Source organism: Watersipora subatra, chromosome 2 (genome assembly GCF_963576615.1).
Source record: "Watersipora subatra chromosome 2, tzWatSuba1.1, whole genome shotgun sequence".
NCBI lineage: Eukaryota > Metazoa > Bryozoa > Gymnolaemata > Cheilostomatida > Watersiporidae > Watersipora > Watersipora subatra.
Window position 1 is genome coordinate 64,012,106 of NC_088709.1, and position 19,065 is coordinate 64,031,170.

At 35.5% G+C, this 19,065-nt stretch overlaps 1 protein-coding gene across 1 annotated transcript in view; it reads left to right on the forward strand.

The window, feature by feature from the left end:
• Nucleotides 1-19,046, forward strand: part of LOC137387155 (partner of Y14 and mago-like) — a 45,604-nt gene extending 26,558 nt beyond the window's left edge. The window contains exon 3 of the mRNA XM_068073475.1: nucleotides 18,373-19,046. Coding sequence (XP_067929576.1) covers nucleotides 18,373-18,784 — 412 coding nt within the window. The 3' untranslated portion in view covers nucleotides 18,785-19,046. The remainder of the gene's footprint in view (nucleotides 1-18,372) is intronic.
• Nucleotides 19,047-19,065: the final 19 nt, after the last annotated feature.

Below are 19,065 nucleotides of genomic sequence, written 5' to 3' on the forward strand. Positions count from 1 at the left end.
CGTGCGTTATGAGCACACCGACCGCCAAATTTTAACTCGGGCGAAACTTTTCTCACAATCGTAGCCTATGGTGAAATAAATTTCGTATAGCGAGGTGAAGATCTCACAATGTTTGACTTCATAAGGTGAAAAAATCATATGTCAGGGTAATCGTATCTCGAGGGTACACTGTAAATAGTTGTTGGTGAGTAGACTAATGTATTTAAACGTAAACACTCAATATAGATGAGAGTGAAATAAATTGCTGGCGACCAGCTGAAGATATTGATGCCTACTGACCAGGAGAGCTTACCATCTACCAGAGCTTCAGGGGAGAATTCAGTAAACAAAAGCAAAACAAAAAACAAGGGTTTTGTCTCATTGGTTATCGAACCTGGGCCACCAACCCCAGCCAATCCCCAAGCAGAAGGTTCAGATAACTTCCTGCGGAATCATCGTCAAACGATTCTTTTCTATTTTGCAAATGCTGACAAAACACTGCCTGAATCATATTCTGTGGTCAACTGCGCCCTTTGCTTAGAATTGTTTATGATGATGTGATTATAGCGATATTTGTATTTTGCACCTTGCTGCCAATAACATGTCGTAATAGGTTGATAGTGTGATGCGTATGATAGGTATTAGGTGGAAGCGTGATTGCATGCTTGTAAAATAAACAGGTATGATTGTACACAGCGCAACAGTTTCAGCTGTTGCAAAGTCTCAGTGGAATCCACTACACCTTCGAAAGCAAGGAAAAGCGAGGTGACCTTCGGATAAACTTTAAAAATATTGACAAAAGCGGTTTTTGTTAAAACACTAAAAAAATTTAATTGTCTTTTTTGTGAGCATTTCAATATGTATTTGTATTATATTTATATATATTTATAAATATATATAAATTTATATTATATTTGTATCTATATTCAATATATATATATATATATATATATATATTGAATATATATATTGAATATATATATTGAATATATATGTTCATTTAGATTTATATATAGTTTGCATATGTACACGTATCTACTGATGAATACATGCACTTGTGACAGTGTTCTCATAACTTGAACGCTCTGATAACTCGAACACTTTCTCTCGGTTCCGTGAAGTTCGAGTTAGCCGAGTTTCACTGTATTTCGCCGAATATCGACAACTACCTTTTTAATGTGAACCAGTTCGGCGATAGTAATTCGGGGTTCCCGGTAGCGTGATTTATTTATTTCCGTTTATGATAGTTGCTGTGAGGCTAGTATTTGAGTCGAGCACGTGAAAACAAAGAGGTTTCTTCGCGACAATTTAAAAAGAAAAATGAGAAAACTACGTCATGGAATATTTGCTGATGCAAACGCGGATGGGTTTGTGATAATGTGAACATGGTTATCATCAACGCTCACCTAAGTATTGTGGCCTCAACCCCGAAGTACGGCGATATAGTGTGAACCAGCCTTAAAGTTGACTTGCAACAAAATTCACATTACAGTTATTTGGTATCAAAAGATTCACCATGTCTTACTCTGATGTGTTGTAGGTGCAAAATATGTGGAAATGTGATTAAAAGCTCTTAAAAGCTCAAAAATGAACAGTTAATCGCTGCCATCACGAGACCGCCGTAGATTGGAATCTCTTTCCAAAACGGCTCAAATGGGACGTAGTTGTACAAGATGGCATCTGTTTACACTTTCACGCAACCTCATTCGTCGAAATATTTTCACAAATATACTTCATGCATTTAATAAAACCATGTCTATTGTTCTTACACCTCTATTTCATCGTCATTGTAATGCTGTTACTTTGAGCACTGATATCTCATAACCTACTGTAAAAATTCGTTTAATTTTTTAACCTTGGCTCGAAGGAGTGCATATCATCAATATATATTTCTCAAAGTTTGTCGCATGTTTGTAGGATTGATTGTCCGGCTAAAGATCTTAAAATCTTGGAATAAATATTCCGTACCGAAGAAGATTCGATCTCGGAACCTGTCAATCACCAGTCTGACGCCTTACCCACTAGACTACAGAAATCGAATCGCGAGCTTGCCAATATAAGTCATTCAATGAGAGCAAATACCTAACTGCTTTGCGTATGGCGCGGGTCATAGCATAACGTCACGAGAAGCTTTTCGCTCACATTATTAAACTGGCTGATGGCGAGTAACTCTCACTACTTTTCATAGTTTATAAGACAAAACACTTTTTTCATGATATGTAGTTTGATAGTTCGAATGGCAAATGTTGCTATATGTTAAATACAAATCAATTTTCTGTCCAAAGACTTTGCTATTGCCCGGGCAACACAGGGTAGCACAGCTAGTTCTCTGATAAACATGACGAGCCTGTTGGTCACCTGTGATAGTCAAAAAATGCTGCAGAAATTATTCGCGCTGTTCGACAGGAAGTATGGGTCACATAATCAGATTACGACTAGAGTGACTCCCTAGACGATTAGACCAAGCCGAAACAAAACTGTAAACTAGCAAGCGTCTATATATTTGGTAAGGGCTCTTCGGTAAAACCCGAAGTGTTTGTCATAAACTAGTGCTACGAGAAGTTTTATATTGAGCCTTTTATTGGCCTTTCAATTTTATGTGAGAACATCACGTGACAGTACAATAGCCAAATGTAATGACTACGTCAGAGAAATAAAGAGATTCCAATCTACGGCGGTTTCGTGATGACGGCGTTTTTGAGCTTTTAAGAGCTTGTAATCACATTTCCACATATTTTGCACCTACAACACAACAGAGTAAGACATGATGAATCTTTTGATACCAAATAACTGTAATGTGAATTTTGTTGCAAGTCAACCTTTAAGTTAAAAGCAAGATCATAGCATTCTATTTCAACAGCGATTGTAAGTTGAAAATGACATGTAGGAAACATACCTTTTTTACATGGTGTGTGCATCAAACTTATTGGCAGTTTTGTCTTCTGTAAGCTCATTGGCTTATGCCCAACGTCTTCATGCTCGAACAATCTCTGTAACAACATCATATCCTTGGAATGCAAAGTGGTATCTGTGTAATGCGAAGCGTGATCCTTGTAATGCGAATCGATACTTGTGTAATGCAACATGGATATCTATGTAATGCAAAGTGATATCTATGTAATGCAAAGTGATATCTACGTAATGCAAAGTAATATCTATGTAATGCAAAGTGATATCTACGTAATGCAAAGCGATATCTACGTAATGAAAAGTGATATCTATGTAATGCAAAGTGATATCTACGTAATGCAAAGTGATATCTACAACATGCAAAGTGATATCTATGTAATGCAAAGTGATATCTACGTTATGCAAAGTGATATCTACGTTATGCAAAGTGATATGTACGTTATACAAAGCGATATTTGCAACCTTGGCATACAAAAGTATAGCAAGTTACGTGTGCGCGCACAGTAACCCCGAGTGTTAGCCTGGCGTTCCTCTCTGAACATGACTGCCCTAATGCATTAACCCTTTCACTGCCACCCATATACAAGTTCGTCTATCGGCCTAGTGCCAGCCATTTTCCCGAAAATTGTCGATATTGCTTCATGGTATGTATACAGTATTTTTCCAATTTCAATCTCTATCTAGAACATTTTTGTTACATATTTTATTTTGCCAACATTTTAACCAACATTGCTATGCAAAAATTCAGTAGATCTATACTTTGTGCGATGATAAAGCTATGTGAAGCTAAGATCAATGCGAAACTAAAACGATCCTTTACAATGTTCCTTATTTTTACAAAACTATTACTTTCACCATTATCAGAGACAGTGCTGCTACTTTAATTATCTGTATAATCATGAAAATCTGAATCTGAATTGGCTATAGTATCATCAGCATAACTAATTACCTGTTTTCTGACTCGCGCGGTACTTAATGAACTTACACAAAAAATGTTCGGTTTTAGATTATAAATTATCAAACAAAAATTTTAAATTGCGTCGTTGTTTTAGGCTAATTTTATAGAGAAGTCTTCGGACAACACTGTCTGTTTCATAAAGTCTTAAAGACCGTGGGTTATGTTGTCAACGAATAATAAAATTAAGTTACAACGCAATTGCTGGAAAAGTCGCAAAAATGCGTCTATGGCAGTCAACCCTAGAAAATGCATGAATGCGTGTTTGACAGCGAAAGGGTTAACTTGTGGAACCACGAGCTTCAGCGAAGTTATTTATTCGTACTTTCATCAGTTTCCTTGCTTTCTTAGTTGAAAGGTTTCAGTCGTCATTGTTAACAATATCGGGTTCCATCTGTTTGTTACACATAGTCATTCGATAGATTAGGGGGTCATATTTTCATCATTACTGTACATGTTTGTGAAAATCACAGTGAAATGTTCATTGTTAGAGGGCGCTCAAATCATGGTCAAAATAAAAACTATACAGCCAAACCTCTGCATGCAAATTCAAGTTGCTCCAAGGGATGCTATAGCTGTTTCACTTGTCTATACGGCTCATTTGGACTAAACCCGTAACGTCTTGTACTAGTTTTCTTTGCAAAATATTGATTAACACTTTAAAGTCTAACCTTGTGTATACAAGCAGTCTCCTGATCCTAGATCATATTGGTAACATTCCATCGACTGTGAAAGTAATTAAAGATTGACTTGCAACAAAATTCACATTACAGTTATTTGGTATCATCAGATTCACCATGTCTTACTCTGTTGTGTTGTAAGTGCCAAATATGTGGAAATGTGATTACAAGCTCTTAAAAGCTCAAAAACGAACAGTTAATCGCAGCCAAACGAGACCGGCGTAGTTTGGATTCTCTTTCCAAAACGGCTCAAATGTGACGTAGTTGTGGTAGTTGGCTTCTGTTTACACTTTCATGCAACCTTATTCGTCGAAATATTTTCACAAATATACTTCACGCATTCAATAAAACCATGTCTATTGTTTTCACGCGTCTATTTTATTGTCATTGTAATGCTGTCACTTTTAGCAGTGATATCTTATAACTTACAGTAAAAAATCGTTAAACTTTTTAACCTACCTCGAAGGAGTATATATAATTGTCTGATAATCATGACGAGCCTGTTGGTTACCTGTGATAATCGAAAAGAGCTGCAAAAAGTATTTGCGAAGTATTGAGTCACGTGATCAGATTACGACTTGACGATTGAATAATGCTGAAAGAAAACTGTAAAGTAGCGAGCATCTATATTTGATACGGGGTCTTCGGTAAAACCCGAAGTGTTTGTCACAAACTAGTGCTACGATAGGTTTCATATTGAGCTTTTTATTGGCCTTTCAATTCACGTGAGAACATCACGTGACAAGGCAATAACCAAACTGTAATGACTATGTCAGATAAATAAACAGATTCCAATCCACGGCGGCTTTTCGTTTTTGAGCTTTTAAGAGCTGGTAATCACATTTCCACGTATTTGACACCTACAACACAACAGAATAAGACATGGTGAATCTTTTAATACCAAATAACTGTAATGTGAATTTTGTTGCAAGTCAACCTTTAAGTAATCCACTATTCCTTATTAACTAAGTGTCATAATGAAGCTCCAGGCTCCATTTCCATAATTTTATGGAAATGGATATGGAAATTTTATTTTAGAATTATGGACATGTTATAGAAATGGAAATAATATGGAAATGAATTGTGGATATGAATTATGGAAATGTTATGGAATGGAAATGAATTATGGAAATGTTATGGAATGGAAATGAATTATGGAAATGTTATGGAAATGGAAATGAATTATGGAAATGTTATAGAAATGGACATAATATGGAAATGAATCATGGAAATGTTATGGAAATTAATTATGGAAATGATATGGAAATGAATTATGGAAATGTTATGGAATGAAAATGAATTATGGCGATGTTATGGAAATGGAAATATTATGGAAATGCTATGGAAATAAAAATAATATGAAAATGGAAATGAATCATGGAAATGTTATGGAAATGGGAATAATATGGAAATGAATTATGGAAATGTTATAGAAATGGACATAATATGGAAATGAATCATGGAAATGGAAATAATATGGAAATGATTTATGGAAATGTTATGGAAGTGGAAATAATATAGAAATGAATTATAAAAATGTTATGGAAATAATATGGAAATGTTATGGAAATGGAAATTATGACATACACGCAATCCCTGTGTTTGAGAGGTCACTGAAAAAATATAATTGATATACACCGAATATGATAAAGTGTGTTTTTCTTTTTATAAATAGAACATCAAATAGTTTTAGTGTACAGATCTAGTTGCTGAGGAGAAGAAGCTTTCTAGCTCTGTCTTTTATGTGATCCTTCATTACTAAGAATTTCAATCAATATATCATTAGAAACTAATGCTCTTTCAGTAGCTGTCACACAGTAGATGTGGTGACACCCCGAGTTCTTATATATGTCCCTTTGTGGAGGTCTATCAATAGAAGATTCAAACTTTTCATCAGATGTCTTTATTGCGAGTGAATAACGAATGCCTCAAGCCAGCAACATGTCAGTCCTTATATACTAAAAACATTATTCCAGTAATTTCCAGAAAAACGCATTATTAGTCAGTTGCTAAAAATAGAATATTGCGTAATAACTAAGTATAAGTGAACTGTGTTAATAAAGAAATAGTATGACTCAACCATGGATTGTGCAATGCAACATCAGCTATTTCACAGTTGCGCAACATGCATGTACAGAGTTAGCATTCTGATGCAGATTATATTGACAGGAGCCATTTTTTAATTTCTCGGTTGCTTAGAAGTGCCCTCTGTATTTCGGTGATGTCTCATGAACTGACAGTCCAACCAACTTGAAACTTCGGAATTAAAGTAGAAATGTATACCACACAAAGCGACTAAAACTTCTACACTACACAAGCGAAACTACACAGACGAGTTTACTCGAGTGTAGTATCAGGCGGGGAAACAATTCCTCGAATTATCTCAGATAATTATAATTATCCAAAGTTTCTCCACAATGAAACTAAGATGTCACAATGTAAAAAATGTTGTTGTTGGTATATTTTGGCCTTAACTTTACGGCAAAGTTCTATGGTAGACATTTTGTTATTTCTCGTTAGCATAGATGAAAAGAGTTATTCTATGCAGCAGCCTATAGGGGTGGTCACACGAGAGCCGAAACGAACTAAACGGCGCAAAACGACGTTGCTGTCAGTTGTAAACTGTTCGGCCGAAGACATTTCTGGCCAAAACGAACCATTTCGGTCCTGCTCAAAATTTCATGGCCGAACCCTTGCTCTTATTGGCTAGTTAAAAATTCTTGCGAGCACGCGTCACATTTCTCCTTACGTGCTTGTGAGCAAAGTTAAAAAAAAATGTGATGATCTTTTTATTTCGTTAAATAAACAACATAAAGCAATTTACGACACCCGGACTCGGATTGGCTCACCCGGACTTGTGATTGTGTTGCATAAATGTAAGATGTTGCACTTGAGTTTTGCATAAATGTAAGAGAGTGGTTGTGGTTTTCTTTCGTGTAGAATACAAGTAATTTGTCATACTCATCCTGATGAAGAATCTTTGCCTGATTTATTTCTGTCAAACCACTGTACTATGATAAAGACTGTTTTTGTTTGTTATGTACTCAGCATAGAAAAACTTTCATATGTTAACAAAAAATATAATTTTGTTGATGGGAAGGGTTGGCAAAATCTTTGTATCGAGTGATTTATTTTGAGCAGCTGAACGATCTTCTGATAAATCTGCTGCGTAATTATAATTATTAATTGTTCATCAAAGTTTTTTGTTTACCATAGAAGTATTTAGCTCAAATACATAAAAACTACCAATGAAACAGTGTCCTGTCTCCATGCGTATGGTATCTAGGAAGCGAAGTGACTTCGGATGCCGTGTGACATGTGACTTAGCCGAACCAAAGTACAACAACCTCCAAACCAAACCCAAGTCGATTTGGCCATCGTGTGAATATGGCTTAACAGTGTTCTGTTCCTCAACAGCAGCTTCAAATATTGCTGATATTTGCTGATTTCTAATAGCAATATAAATTTTGAATTATTTTAAATGGCCCGCAATCTCCTTTACACATTAAATAGCATTCACAGAATCGTGCCATTCTCATTGTGTGAATGTCGGTTTCATTACTACTATAGTAGTATTGTTTTGTAATTGTTTTACTTCTTTGCTATAGCAAAGATAAAGTCTGTTAATTCTTTATGAAAGTTTGTGCTGATTACATAAAAGCACTTTTGTTCGAAGCTTTGGGACAGAAGCTGTAGCTTTTATGATAAAATGGAGCATATGTCAAAAAAGCAATAATATTCAGTATTATAAATTCAGTGTATAAAAAGCAATTTATTATAAAATATGCAAAATAATTCCATAGGAAAAGAGTTAAGATTTCGTGTGTAGGATCAAATATTCTCATAAAATTCATTCAATTCACTCCAAAAGTCTGCAATAGTTATTTAAAAAAATGCTGCAGATATTACAAATACAATAAAATAGATACATTATATAAGAGAAATGCTGAAATGTAAATCAAGAAGTAACCAGTATAAAAAGGTTTTTGTTGTTACTCTCCCTCAGATATGAGCAAATGGAACTGTAGGCTTGGGGATACAGAAGATATATACAGTGTAGAGATAGAGATGGAGATACACAGTGTAATTTGCTCTAGTTTAAACTAACTTACATACAGTATAGAGATGGAGATACACAGTGTAACTTGCTCTAGTTTAAACTAACTTATATACAGTATAGAGATGGAGATACACAGTGTAACCTTGGTTACACTGTGTATAAGAAGGTTATTACCTTCGGATAAGAAGGTACACCTTTGAATAATAAGGTTACCTTGTTACAAGGTAACCTTTGGAAGAGAAGAGATAAGAGGTAACCTTGAAGATCAAGAGGAAGAACAAAGCATCAAAGCCTATGCAGCATCCATGGCCACTTCAGATAAGTTGTTAGCTGAATTTCAATCCGCTGCTCTGACAATGGAGCTTCGCCCTGATTATGAAGAACTTGACTAGCACATGAAACCTCTTTATGGTGCTTACCACCGACAAATATCTAAGGTTGGTGATCTTCACCAGACATATATGTGGCTGAACAAAGGAATCCTAACGGCTAATACGGAGTCGCTAATCATGGCAGCCCAGGAGCAAGTGCTCCCAACAAGGCAACTCCAAACAGAAATCTATCACACTAGAGAAGATCCTAGATGCAAACTGTGCAAATATGCACCTGAGACCATCCAACACATCATCAGTGGATGCAAGCAGCTGGCAGGAAACGCATACACTGAGCTGCATAATCATGTCGCAGGTGTTTTGTATAGAAGTCTATGTGATGAGTATGGCCTTAATAAACCACAACACTGATGAGATGCTCCTGGTAAGGTCAATGAAAATGACTGCTCTAAGATCCTCTGGGACTTATACATCCCGGACTGACAAGCATGTCCTAGCAAACCATCCAGATATAGTGGTGGTGGACAAGGAGAACAAGAGGGCTACTATAATAGATATAGCAGCACCCAATGACTACAATATAGACAGCAAAGAAAAAGAAAAGGTAAAGAAATATCTCCCTCTTGGAGAAGAGATTGAAAAATGCTGGGATGTAACAACAACTGTAATTCCAGTAGTCATTGGGGCACTGGGCGCAATAACACTGGCGCATAAAATGTGGCTTGCCCAGATACAGACAGCAATCAACTCAGGTGAGTTGCAGAAAAGTGCGCTATTTGGAACAGCTAAGATCTTGAGGCGAGTGCTCAAACTCCCAGGTTTCTGGTAGGAGACCCAAGTTAAAGCAGAAATTACCACCCATGTGGGTTAACCGGGGTGAGGAAACAATTTTTATATATATATAGTACTTTATTGGCAATAATTTTCATTTCAAAAATAGAAATGTTTTTCAAATTAGGCCATAAAACAATAGCCAAATAAAGGCAAAAGTTAGCCATCAAAATCGAATAAATAGTTTGACAAATTGTATTTAAAATGTTGAAACGATGGGTTGTGAAATGTAAATTCTTAGATAGTTTTCTCAAGCAAACCACCTTTATTAGTCCAAATCCAGACAACAACTGACTGCCATGGTCACGCAGACCGCGGTGGTCTGAGCCTGGTCATTGAGCGCTAAATGGGTGCAAACAGTATGGCATACAAGGTCAGCTAAAGACACAGGTGTGGTGGCTAAATAAGCAAGAGCTGGCTTACTTTAGACATGAAGTATCTCCGCATACAAGTATGGCTCAATAATGTGAGGTCGTAGAAAAGGGTTACAGTACCATTTTAAACATAAAATGCCTTTCTCTGCTAAGAGAATAGATATTAGGTGGAATATTGTTAAGGCAGCTAGCAACAATATTTTCGCAATAATTGTTAGTGGTTGTATGCAGTTGTGAACCTAACTCAGTGGGTCTCAAATGGTGGGGAATTCCCCCCAAGGGGAAAATCCAATTTTCAGGGGGACTTCGGCCTTTATTTATAAATTTTTGCTGATACATGGTATTTGCAAAGCTGTGCATAATAGTTACATGCTGCATATTGTTGTTTACTGCTAATAAACTGGGTGTTTATTACATTGTGTACTTTTTATAACTTTGGGAAGTTTCCACTTCCTTTTACCAATAAGATGCTTACCAGACCTGTATAAATATAGTTAAACTACTAAAGGCTGTGATACTCAATATTTGGTGCTGTGGAATGCAGAAATGACAAAATATGAAGAAGTATGCAGATTGAAAGCAAAATGAAGCCTGATAGAATAGGGTGGAATAGAGTTTTCGTAGTCCGGAATGGGGGAAACCAGCAAACCTAATTGGGAAGCCCTGACCTAACTTATATACAGGGTAGAGATAGGGATGGAGATACATAGTTTAACTTGATTTAGGTTGAACCAACGATATACAGCTCCCCCAAGGATAGCCGACGGCTCTCATATGGGCGGGTTTAATGATCGAGCTCTGTTGGGATTGTGCCGGCCTGGGTTTCGGAGCTAACACAATTCTCGCGGTGCGGTCGCGTTGCCTTGTTAGGCTTTGGAAAACACAACTCGCTGGTATCGTTTCATTCGCTCATTCAGTCAGTAGACCCCGCGGATCACGATAGCAAACCTTGAATTTCTACAATGTAGGGGTAATACCTAATCAAAATAATAGATCCATGCAAAATAAAACACTTCAAACTACCTACTTTTACTAATTTTGAAGTTGGCAAAGGTCGTAGTATATGCTTAAAGTTGAATATAATTTACCCAAAATTACCCGAACAACCACCTTTTTTCCCTAGTTTTTGATTAATATTTTGCCGCCCCTAATATAAAATGACAAAGTCTTCTATCGTTGTCACATTGCTTTACCTGGCCAATAAGATGGGACAGCAGACAAAGCTGTGCAGTGTACTTTTCGTACTCAAAATCTAAATATAAAACCGAATTTAGGCTATTTTACGATTGTTACTATTAATATCACGAATGCTTGTGAATGACAACTGACTGATCATAATGCTGACAATATTGGGATACTATATTTATTTGACAACAAAATGAATTCAACAGATAAGTAAAATAACCACTATAGTTCATAATATCTGTAAATTTACAAGGGGCTTTATTCAGCATATTTGTTTGTTCGGGTGCCGTGTTCGGGTTCATCCCAACAGAGCTCAATCATTAAATCCCGCCCATATGAGAGCCGTCGGCTATCCTTGGGGGCCTGTATATCATTGGTTGAACTAACTTTTTGTTATTTAGTTTTTTATGATTGCTTACTTTTCATGCTTAATTTTCACTTTCAGCTTTTTTACTGTTTAAAATATGGTAATTAAAGCGACTTCCAATGCTGTATTTTGGCAATTGTATAGGGTTGAAAGCCTAATATTTGCTGAAATTTCATATTGTGATATCTTAATAAATTTGTTGTTTTCCCATTTAAAGCTATTTCCCGTTTTTCTAAAAACAAAGTTCATTAATAAATTCTTCTGTAATAGATATGTAAATTTGTATGATTCTACATTGTGGAAGCAGAAATAGATTCTTTTCTGAGAGAAGGTTTCTCAAGACAAAATTATTACTACTGGTTGAACATATCCATTATAGATATGGTTTTATTTTAAATCTTCACTGTGCATAGGCAGCTGGTAAATGCGCTATCAGCAGCACTTATATAGAAAGTGTCGCATGATAACTTTACCTACTTCACCGTAATTAATTTTTCATGTTTGGAGTTATGCGAAAACCAAATATAGATGTGTCACTGTTGGACGGCCATTTCAGTGAAGAGCCGTTAAAATGACAGTTATGCAGTTCATTTACGTAGCAAAATAATGAAAAAATTGTGTTGTTTTTATATTTCTGGTGCTAAAAAGAGGTGATTTAAACGAGTTTAATAAAACATTAATTGGGTGAATATGTAATAATAATAATAATAATAATATAATAAGATGTTTGATAGGAACAAAACACAAATTCTATAGTAGTAGGAATACGCTATTTCTCACACTTATAAATAACATACTTGAATAGAATTGAACTCTGTTAGCAATAGAATAGTCAGAATTAGGCACGGTGGCACTGTATTATTGTATTTGTGGTAAGGGTTATTTTTATAATGAATATTAGGCTACCGCGAAAATTTTTTCTAAGAGCATTATGTTAGGGTAATTAGAATTGTGTCAAACTTTGTGTTTGTCATCAGCATACTCCAATGCTTGCGTGCAAGTGCGCTAGATGGTTATAAATTGTTTCAAGAGGAAATTATTATGGATTAAAAGCATAGATATATAAACCTAGATTAGGGAAAAAGGGGAATGGATAGGAGAATGGGGATAGGAGAGGGTGGCAAATAAAGCTCTGATGGCTCATGATTTGTTCGCAACAATTCATAGCTTTTATAGTTTAATCTAAGGTGGTTATCAGATATTATCATAGAATTGCTTTGGTTCACTGGATTATGTGTCTAAGAAGGTTTTTATGTGAAAATGAATGTGATTTTGTCATATTCTCCTCATTAGCTCCATTGTTAACAACAGTGCAGTCAGGGTACAATACAATGACGTTACGTCATGCTATTTAGTCTGACAAGGCAACCGGTGGGAATAGCTATTTTTGGCCAATCTAGGTTTATACATCTATGAATAAAAGTAAGATATCAGACTCTTATTCATTTTATATACCTATATACAGTGAAACTCGGATAACTCCAACTTCAAGGGACCGAGCAAAAGTGTTCGAATTATCAGAGCGTTCAAGTTATCAGAGCACTGTCACAAGTCCATGTATTTACTTATTTATTAGTAGATACATGTACATATACAATCTATAATATAAATAAAAAGCACAAATGGCTTGTTTCAAATTAAATGCTTCTAATGTAAAGTTTAAAACGTTTTTATCAAAAAGTATAGAGATTTTTTTATCACTTGAGATTGGTTCGTTGTTTGAGGTGATGTTATTGCCAGGACGTTTTTTAGATTGACATTGGCAAAACTTGATCGTTGTTGAAATGCTCAAAAGAAAAGACATCAGTACATATACAAACTATAATATAAAGCAAAAGCACAAATGGCTTGTTTCAAATTAAATGCTTCTAATGTAAAGTTTAAAACGTTTTTATCAAAAAGTATAGAGATTTTTCTATCACATGAGATTGGTTCGTTGTTTGAGGTGATGTTATTGCCAGGACGTTTTTTAGATTGACATTGGCAAAACTTGATCGTTGTTGAAATGCTCAAAAGAAAAGACATCTTTTTCTTTTGAGCGTTTTACCCACGATCAATTTTGCCGATTTTTCTTGAAGTTTATGCACAGATTACCTCACTTTACCTCGCTTCCGAAGGGCGATCGCTACGCGGATGTTTGGTATTAATCAAATTTTACCAAACCTTTAGAAAAGTCGTTGACAAAAATATTTTGCCGATGGTGGTAATAACGACGCTTATGAATTACGAAAAGTTGAGGTTTACCTCTATGGCTTTGAATAAAGTGATTTTCTAAAGCGATAGCAACCGTTGCGGTAGCCGTTGGGCAAAAAACAGTTCGAATTAACAGTGTTGAGTTCGAGTTATATAGAGCCATTTATCATTGCGTGGGAACGGACCAACCAAATCCATTCGAGTTAACCATGTGTTCGCTATATCCGCGAGCGAGTTATCCATGTTTCACTGTATCTATTAATCTCAAAGCTTGTGTGTGCTTCGGCTTGTCCAACTATTGCTATTAAAATTTAGAAATGAAATATCCATTTCATGCTGAATTTGATCTCAGAACCTCCTGTTCATCAGGCAAATATCTTACCGATTAAACTACGTGAGATTGATGGATTCATTAGGCGATATATGTCACTATGTGGGTGAAAATATGCATACCACGGTGTGTTATGCAAGTCAGTAAAGCTTGCTCTCACGGCTCTTTTTAGTAAGTTTACTAACTAGCTTACTCAAATTAGCCATTGGCAATATGCCAAACTAATGGCGCGTGGCAGACATCTACACATTACCTGTCCCTGTTGGTAAGCTGATTTTAATACCGTGCAACGCCAAGCATTTCGCTAGTACCTTCATATATGCCTAATATATATATGCCTCATGCCTAAAAATATTGCTCTGATAGTAATATGGAAACTTTTAATAAAAGCTAGTACAAGGTCCAGCAAAAAAATACGATATACTACTTTAAGTGTACATATTTACACTTGTAGATTTAATGAAAACCGTGCTATTTTTCATTACTAACATATGTGACAAACTAGCCTGATGTATATAAGCCGGATGCATGATACCTGTACAGGAGTTTGAATTCCATGCGGTCTTGTCACACCCTCATATCTGCCTTCCGTCCCAATCTGTTTTTAATGGCATGCTGTTTGGTTATTCAATAGATGAGACAAGAAATGTACTTTCTTGAATTATGATCAAAATGTAACAATTGATAACTGTAATTGGAATATAACCTTATTAAGTATGGCTTAGTGTTGCTCATTAGATTTGAGGTGTAACAATTGCAGAAGTCATCATCTACTTTGGTGAGGTGTAATATGCATATAAAGACCTATGAACAGCCACATATTTGCTTTCAAAAAAGTTGCATCTTATACATGCAATGCCCTCCGAACCTTTGCCGCTTGACCATTCCATTAAGTGAGCAATCCTAAATTAGAAAGTTATCAGACGCCATGGAAACTCCAAGTACAAAGCTATGAGATCCCAATAGTATGAACAACATTCTAAGCATTTACTATAAAGCATTTAGCACGTTGGACAGGTCTTGTTAAGTTCTAGGATAATGTTTAGTTACCACTTGTGTGTAATCTCTGGATGTTCTACTATGATACACAGGCTATGAGATTAAGTTACAAGTGGGTAATACTAATCAGTTGATCCTTGACAGTGCAGATTAAGTCTCTGGATCCTCTGCTTCTGGCTTCAATAAGATTAAATTCCTGATGTTCTCTCACGCTTTCCCGAAGCAAAGCGTAGGTTGTCTAGAGATTGTTTAATTTACTTTTCAAGTCGTAAGGTACTTCAGCTACCGATATATACTTTTTACTGATGTTGATTGGCTGCACCTTTTTGTATCTAATGTCATTGCTTCGAAGCGTAACAGGGCCAATTGGACAGTCAATTTTTGCACATTTAGTCTCAATCTTGCTGTTTTTTCATTCCATTGACTCATACATTCTGTCAGCCCATAAAATACAGAGCTAAGTAATTCCAGCTTTGCCTAGTCTCGTAGCCTTCACCATAGAAGCCTGTGGTACAGCAGCTTAAGCATCCTTATACAAACACTTAGCCTTTTATCCATTTTAGAACTGCATCAATTTATAGTTTTTTTGCGCTAGCTATACTTCTCCGACTTTTCCCAAGACTCCGTTAGCAAATCTTAACTTTTTCACTACAGCGAGCTCATTGTTTATGCCTTAACGGAAGCCACTTTGCAAGCCACTCGAGGCAACGTTAGAAAATATGGTGTTGCGTGACTTTACTAGCAGTGCACCTATAATTTCTTTTTTACAAAAATAAACAAAACGGCCAAATTTCTTCTGACCAATTATTACGCTTGTTTTAAAACCGAAAATATAAAAAATATGATTGTTTAATTCAATACTTTTATATTTAAGATAGTTGTCATTTGCTAAGAAAGTATGTCCGAACTTTGTGCCGAAGATGCTACAATCATTTTATCTCAATGAGAGTGAATCCTCAGTTAGTAGTAAAAGTAGCAGTGAGTTTTATGATTCAAATGGTGACTGTCATTTTGTTGTAACTAATAATTTTAGGGAAAGTAGAGTGGAGAGAAATATTTCACTGAAAACTTCAGATGTTCTTTATTGTAGAATTTTTAAAAAATATGAAATATTGTTACTGTTAATTACACCTGTTATAGCTTGTTCGTGTTGTAAAAAAAGCTGATCACTCTTATTTTTGTTTCATGACAATTGGATCAACTTTTCTAATTGTGGTTGAAAATGTCGGCCACGCACGAAGTTGTAGTTTCTGAAAATTAATTAGCTTTCAGCTAAAATGATTACATAACGAAAGAGTTGAGTTGCTTTTCTAATTTTGTAATTTGTCATACCTTTACCTGAAGGTTTTTCTTGAATAACGTTTTACATTTTGCTATGCTTTGCACGAAGCCAATTGCTTCTGTACCTCTACTTTGCGACTCTCCTTTTGTCAGCTATATTAACCATCCTGCTTTCTTGTATTCGTAATATATTTTGTCATTTTTAGAATTATTGCTATCTAGCACGTATGAACGTGATGTTTATGAAACGTTGCGACATGGCAAGACTTTTTTGAAGCTGGTAAATGTAGAAAAAGTTATCCCTGTTGTATATCATAAAAACTTCTGCATCATTTTTCAGTTATACATCGTTTTTGCTGAAAACCTCGACTTTAGGGACTTCCTTACCCGTTTATCTAGCACCAATTGATTGGATTTACTAGCAACTAAAAATTTTTTAATAGTAGTCATTTTGTTTCTTTTATAGCTTATCCATTAGCGGGAGTTTTGTAAGCCTCTAATTGTTTTTGTGATGAATTTAAACGTATCAGCTTGATAATAATTCTTTAGTCAGAATCATCGTTTAAACATTGCCTGAACAGTTATAAGTGTGAGTGCTCATCGCACAGCTAGAATACAATATATATTTAGGCTATTTATTGCTTTATAGTCTCTGCATTGGCTGGCTTCACTACAATCGCCTTTGCATTTTATTAATGACTGCAATAAGGTTTTACGATGTTAACTATACATTGTAATTCTGTTAGACCATTATTGCACTATCATAGCATTGTCTTCACGTCTTTGTTATTGATGTGACTGCAATAAGATTTGGGAAACTGCATTGTTGAGCCAGACGAGATCATGATCAGAGTACTTCAGTACAGGATAGGATGCAAGCTTGATAAGGACTGATTATTAACCGATATTAACCTAACCTAGTTACTACTATTAGAATATAGCATATAAACGTCTTGTGACAGTATGGATGTGTTGCTAGAAATGAACCAAATCTAAATGTTGTTTGCCGTGTTTGAATAAAAGGATCGCTGAAATTTTCATATCATTTGTACAAGTCAATATAGCAGTTCAGTATTGAAAACTTGACAGTCGTTGAGTCTGTTAATATAAAGACCTTACCAGTGGTTATGTTAACAAATAATCAAACCAAGTTTTTGTAGGGATTAAATTTTAGCCATAACTTTGCTACCTACAAACAGCTAAAAATGTTTTCCAGGAAACTTATTTGTCCAGCCAAGTAAAACGTTACGACAAATAATGCTTAACTTCATTAAAAATCAGTTTCAGTAAAAGCTCAATAATTTGTTCACATATTCATCTGATGTTAAACCGAGACTTCCTTCTCAAAATATTTAAACCTCACATAATTTTTACTGGCGAAACTCGGCAAAAATGAACTCGAACATGAACTGGGCAAAACTGTTTACAATTTTTATAATTTTGACAGCCGAATCTAATCATGTTACCAGCTGCTTCCAGATTAAAAATACGAAAACCTAGACAAGAAAGCCTGAACTTTCGCATTATATTTAATAAAAATTCTCAAATGAGCTGTTGTTAGCACTGATTTCGATCGTCTTTTCATCTATAATTTATATAGATGCTGTCAGTACATTGGAAATGTTCCAGACTGACATGCTTGTTAGCCAAGGGCATTGAGAAAGTTAGTAAAATTACCTTGCATTTGGTTTTAGGTAATTTTCACATGTTTTGTATTGTTAGTTGCACTACTGAGTTTAATTAACTGTCAACAAACTAATTTTTTTTATTCGTATAGAACTGTTGTATTGCATATAGGTATGAAAGTGTATTTAAGTTTATACTGTGTTTTCATACAGTATAAACTTTATATTATTTGTTGACACTTTAATTTACCTATTGTTATTGTTTTGAAGGTATGAAAACAAAGGAGTCAAGTGGTTAAAAGATAAGCCTGCATGTCCAGGACTTGTCATTGATCCAGAACCAGACACTCCAGTATCCAAGACAACTGAAAAGAATCGTAAGAAGAAAGAAGCGAGAAAAAAAGCAGCAGAAAAGAAACAGACTGGAGAAAGTTTGGGTTCAGGTGATACATTAACACAGATGACGGACAAACTGACTACTTGTAGTGTGTCGAAAGACACATCTACTGTTGACATTGGTAAGAGGCTCAAAAATCTCCGGAAGAGATTAGCTCAGATCGACTCTCTCAAGGCCAAGCTGGATAGTGGTGAATTGGAAAATCCTGACCCTGACCAAATAAGAAAAATCGAGAGAAGAGAAGAAGTGATAGATGAGATAACCGAATTGGAATTGCAATTGTGAGGAATCCATCCAGGAATCCAGAGAGTGCATAGTCGATGAACGCCTGCTCATTGTTGCTTTTACAAGCCTGGTTAACTGGTATGATGTTCTTAGTGTCAGTTCCATGTCTATTTGACAACATGAGGTTAATATTTTAGTGGTAGTTTCAAAGGTCATGGAAAAGTCTTATCATTCATACTCGTAATGTATTAATGAACCTATTATATTTGATTGTGTTCAATATTGGATATTATGGACTTAAAATGATAGCGCCACCATACATTTATAGAATATATATATAT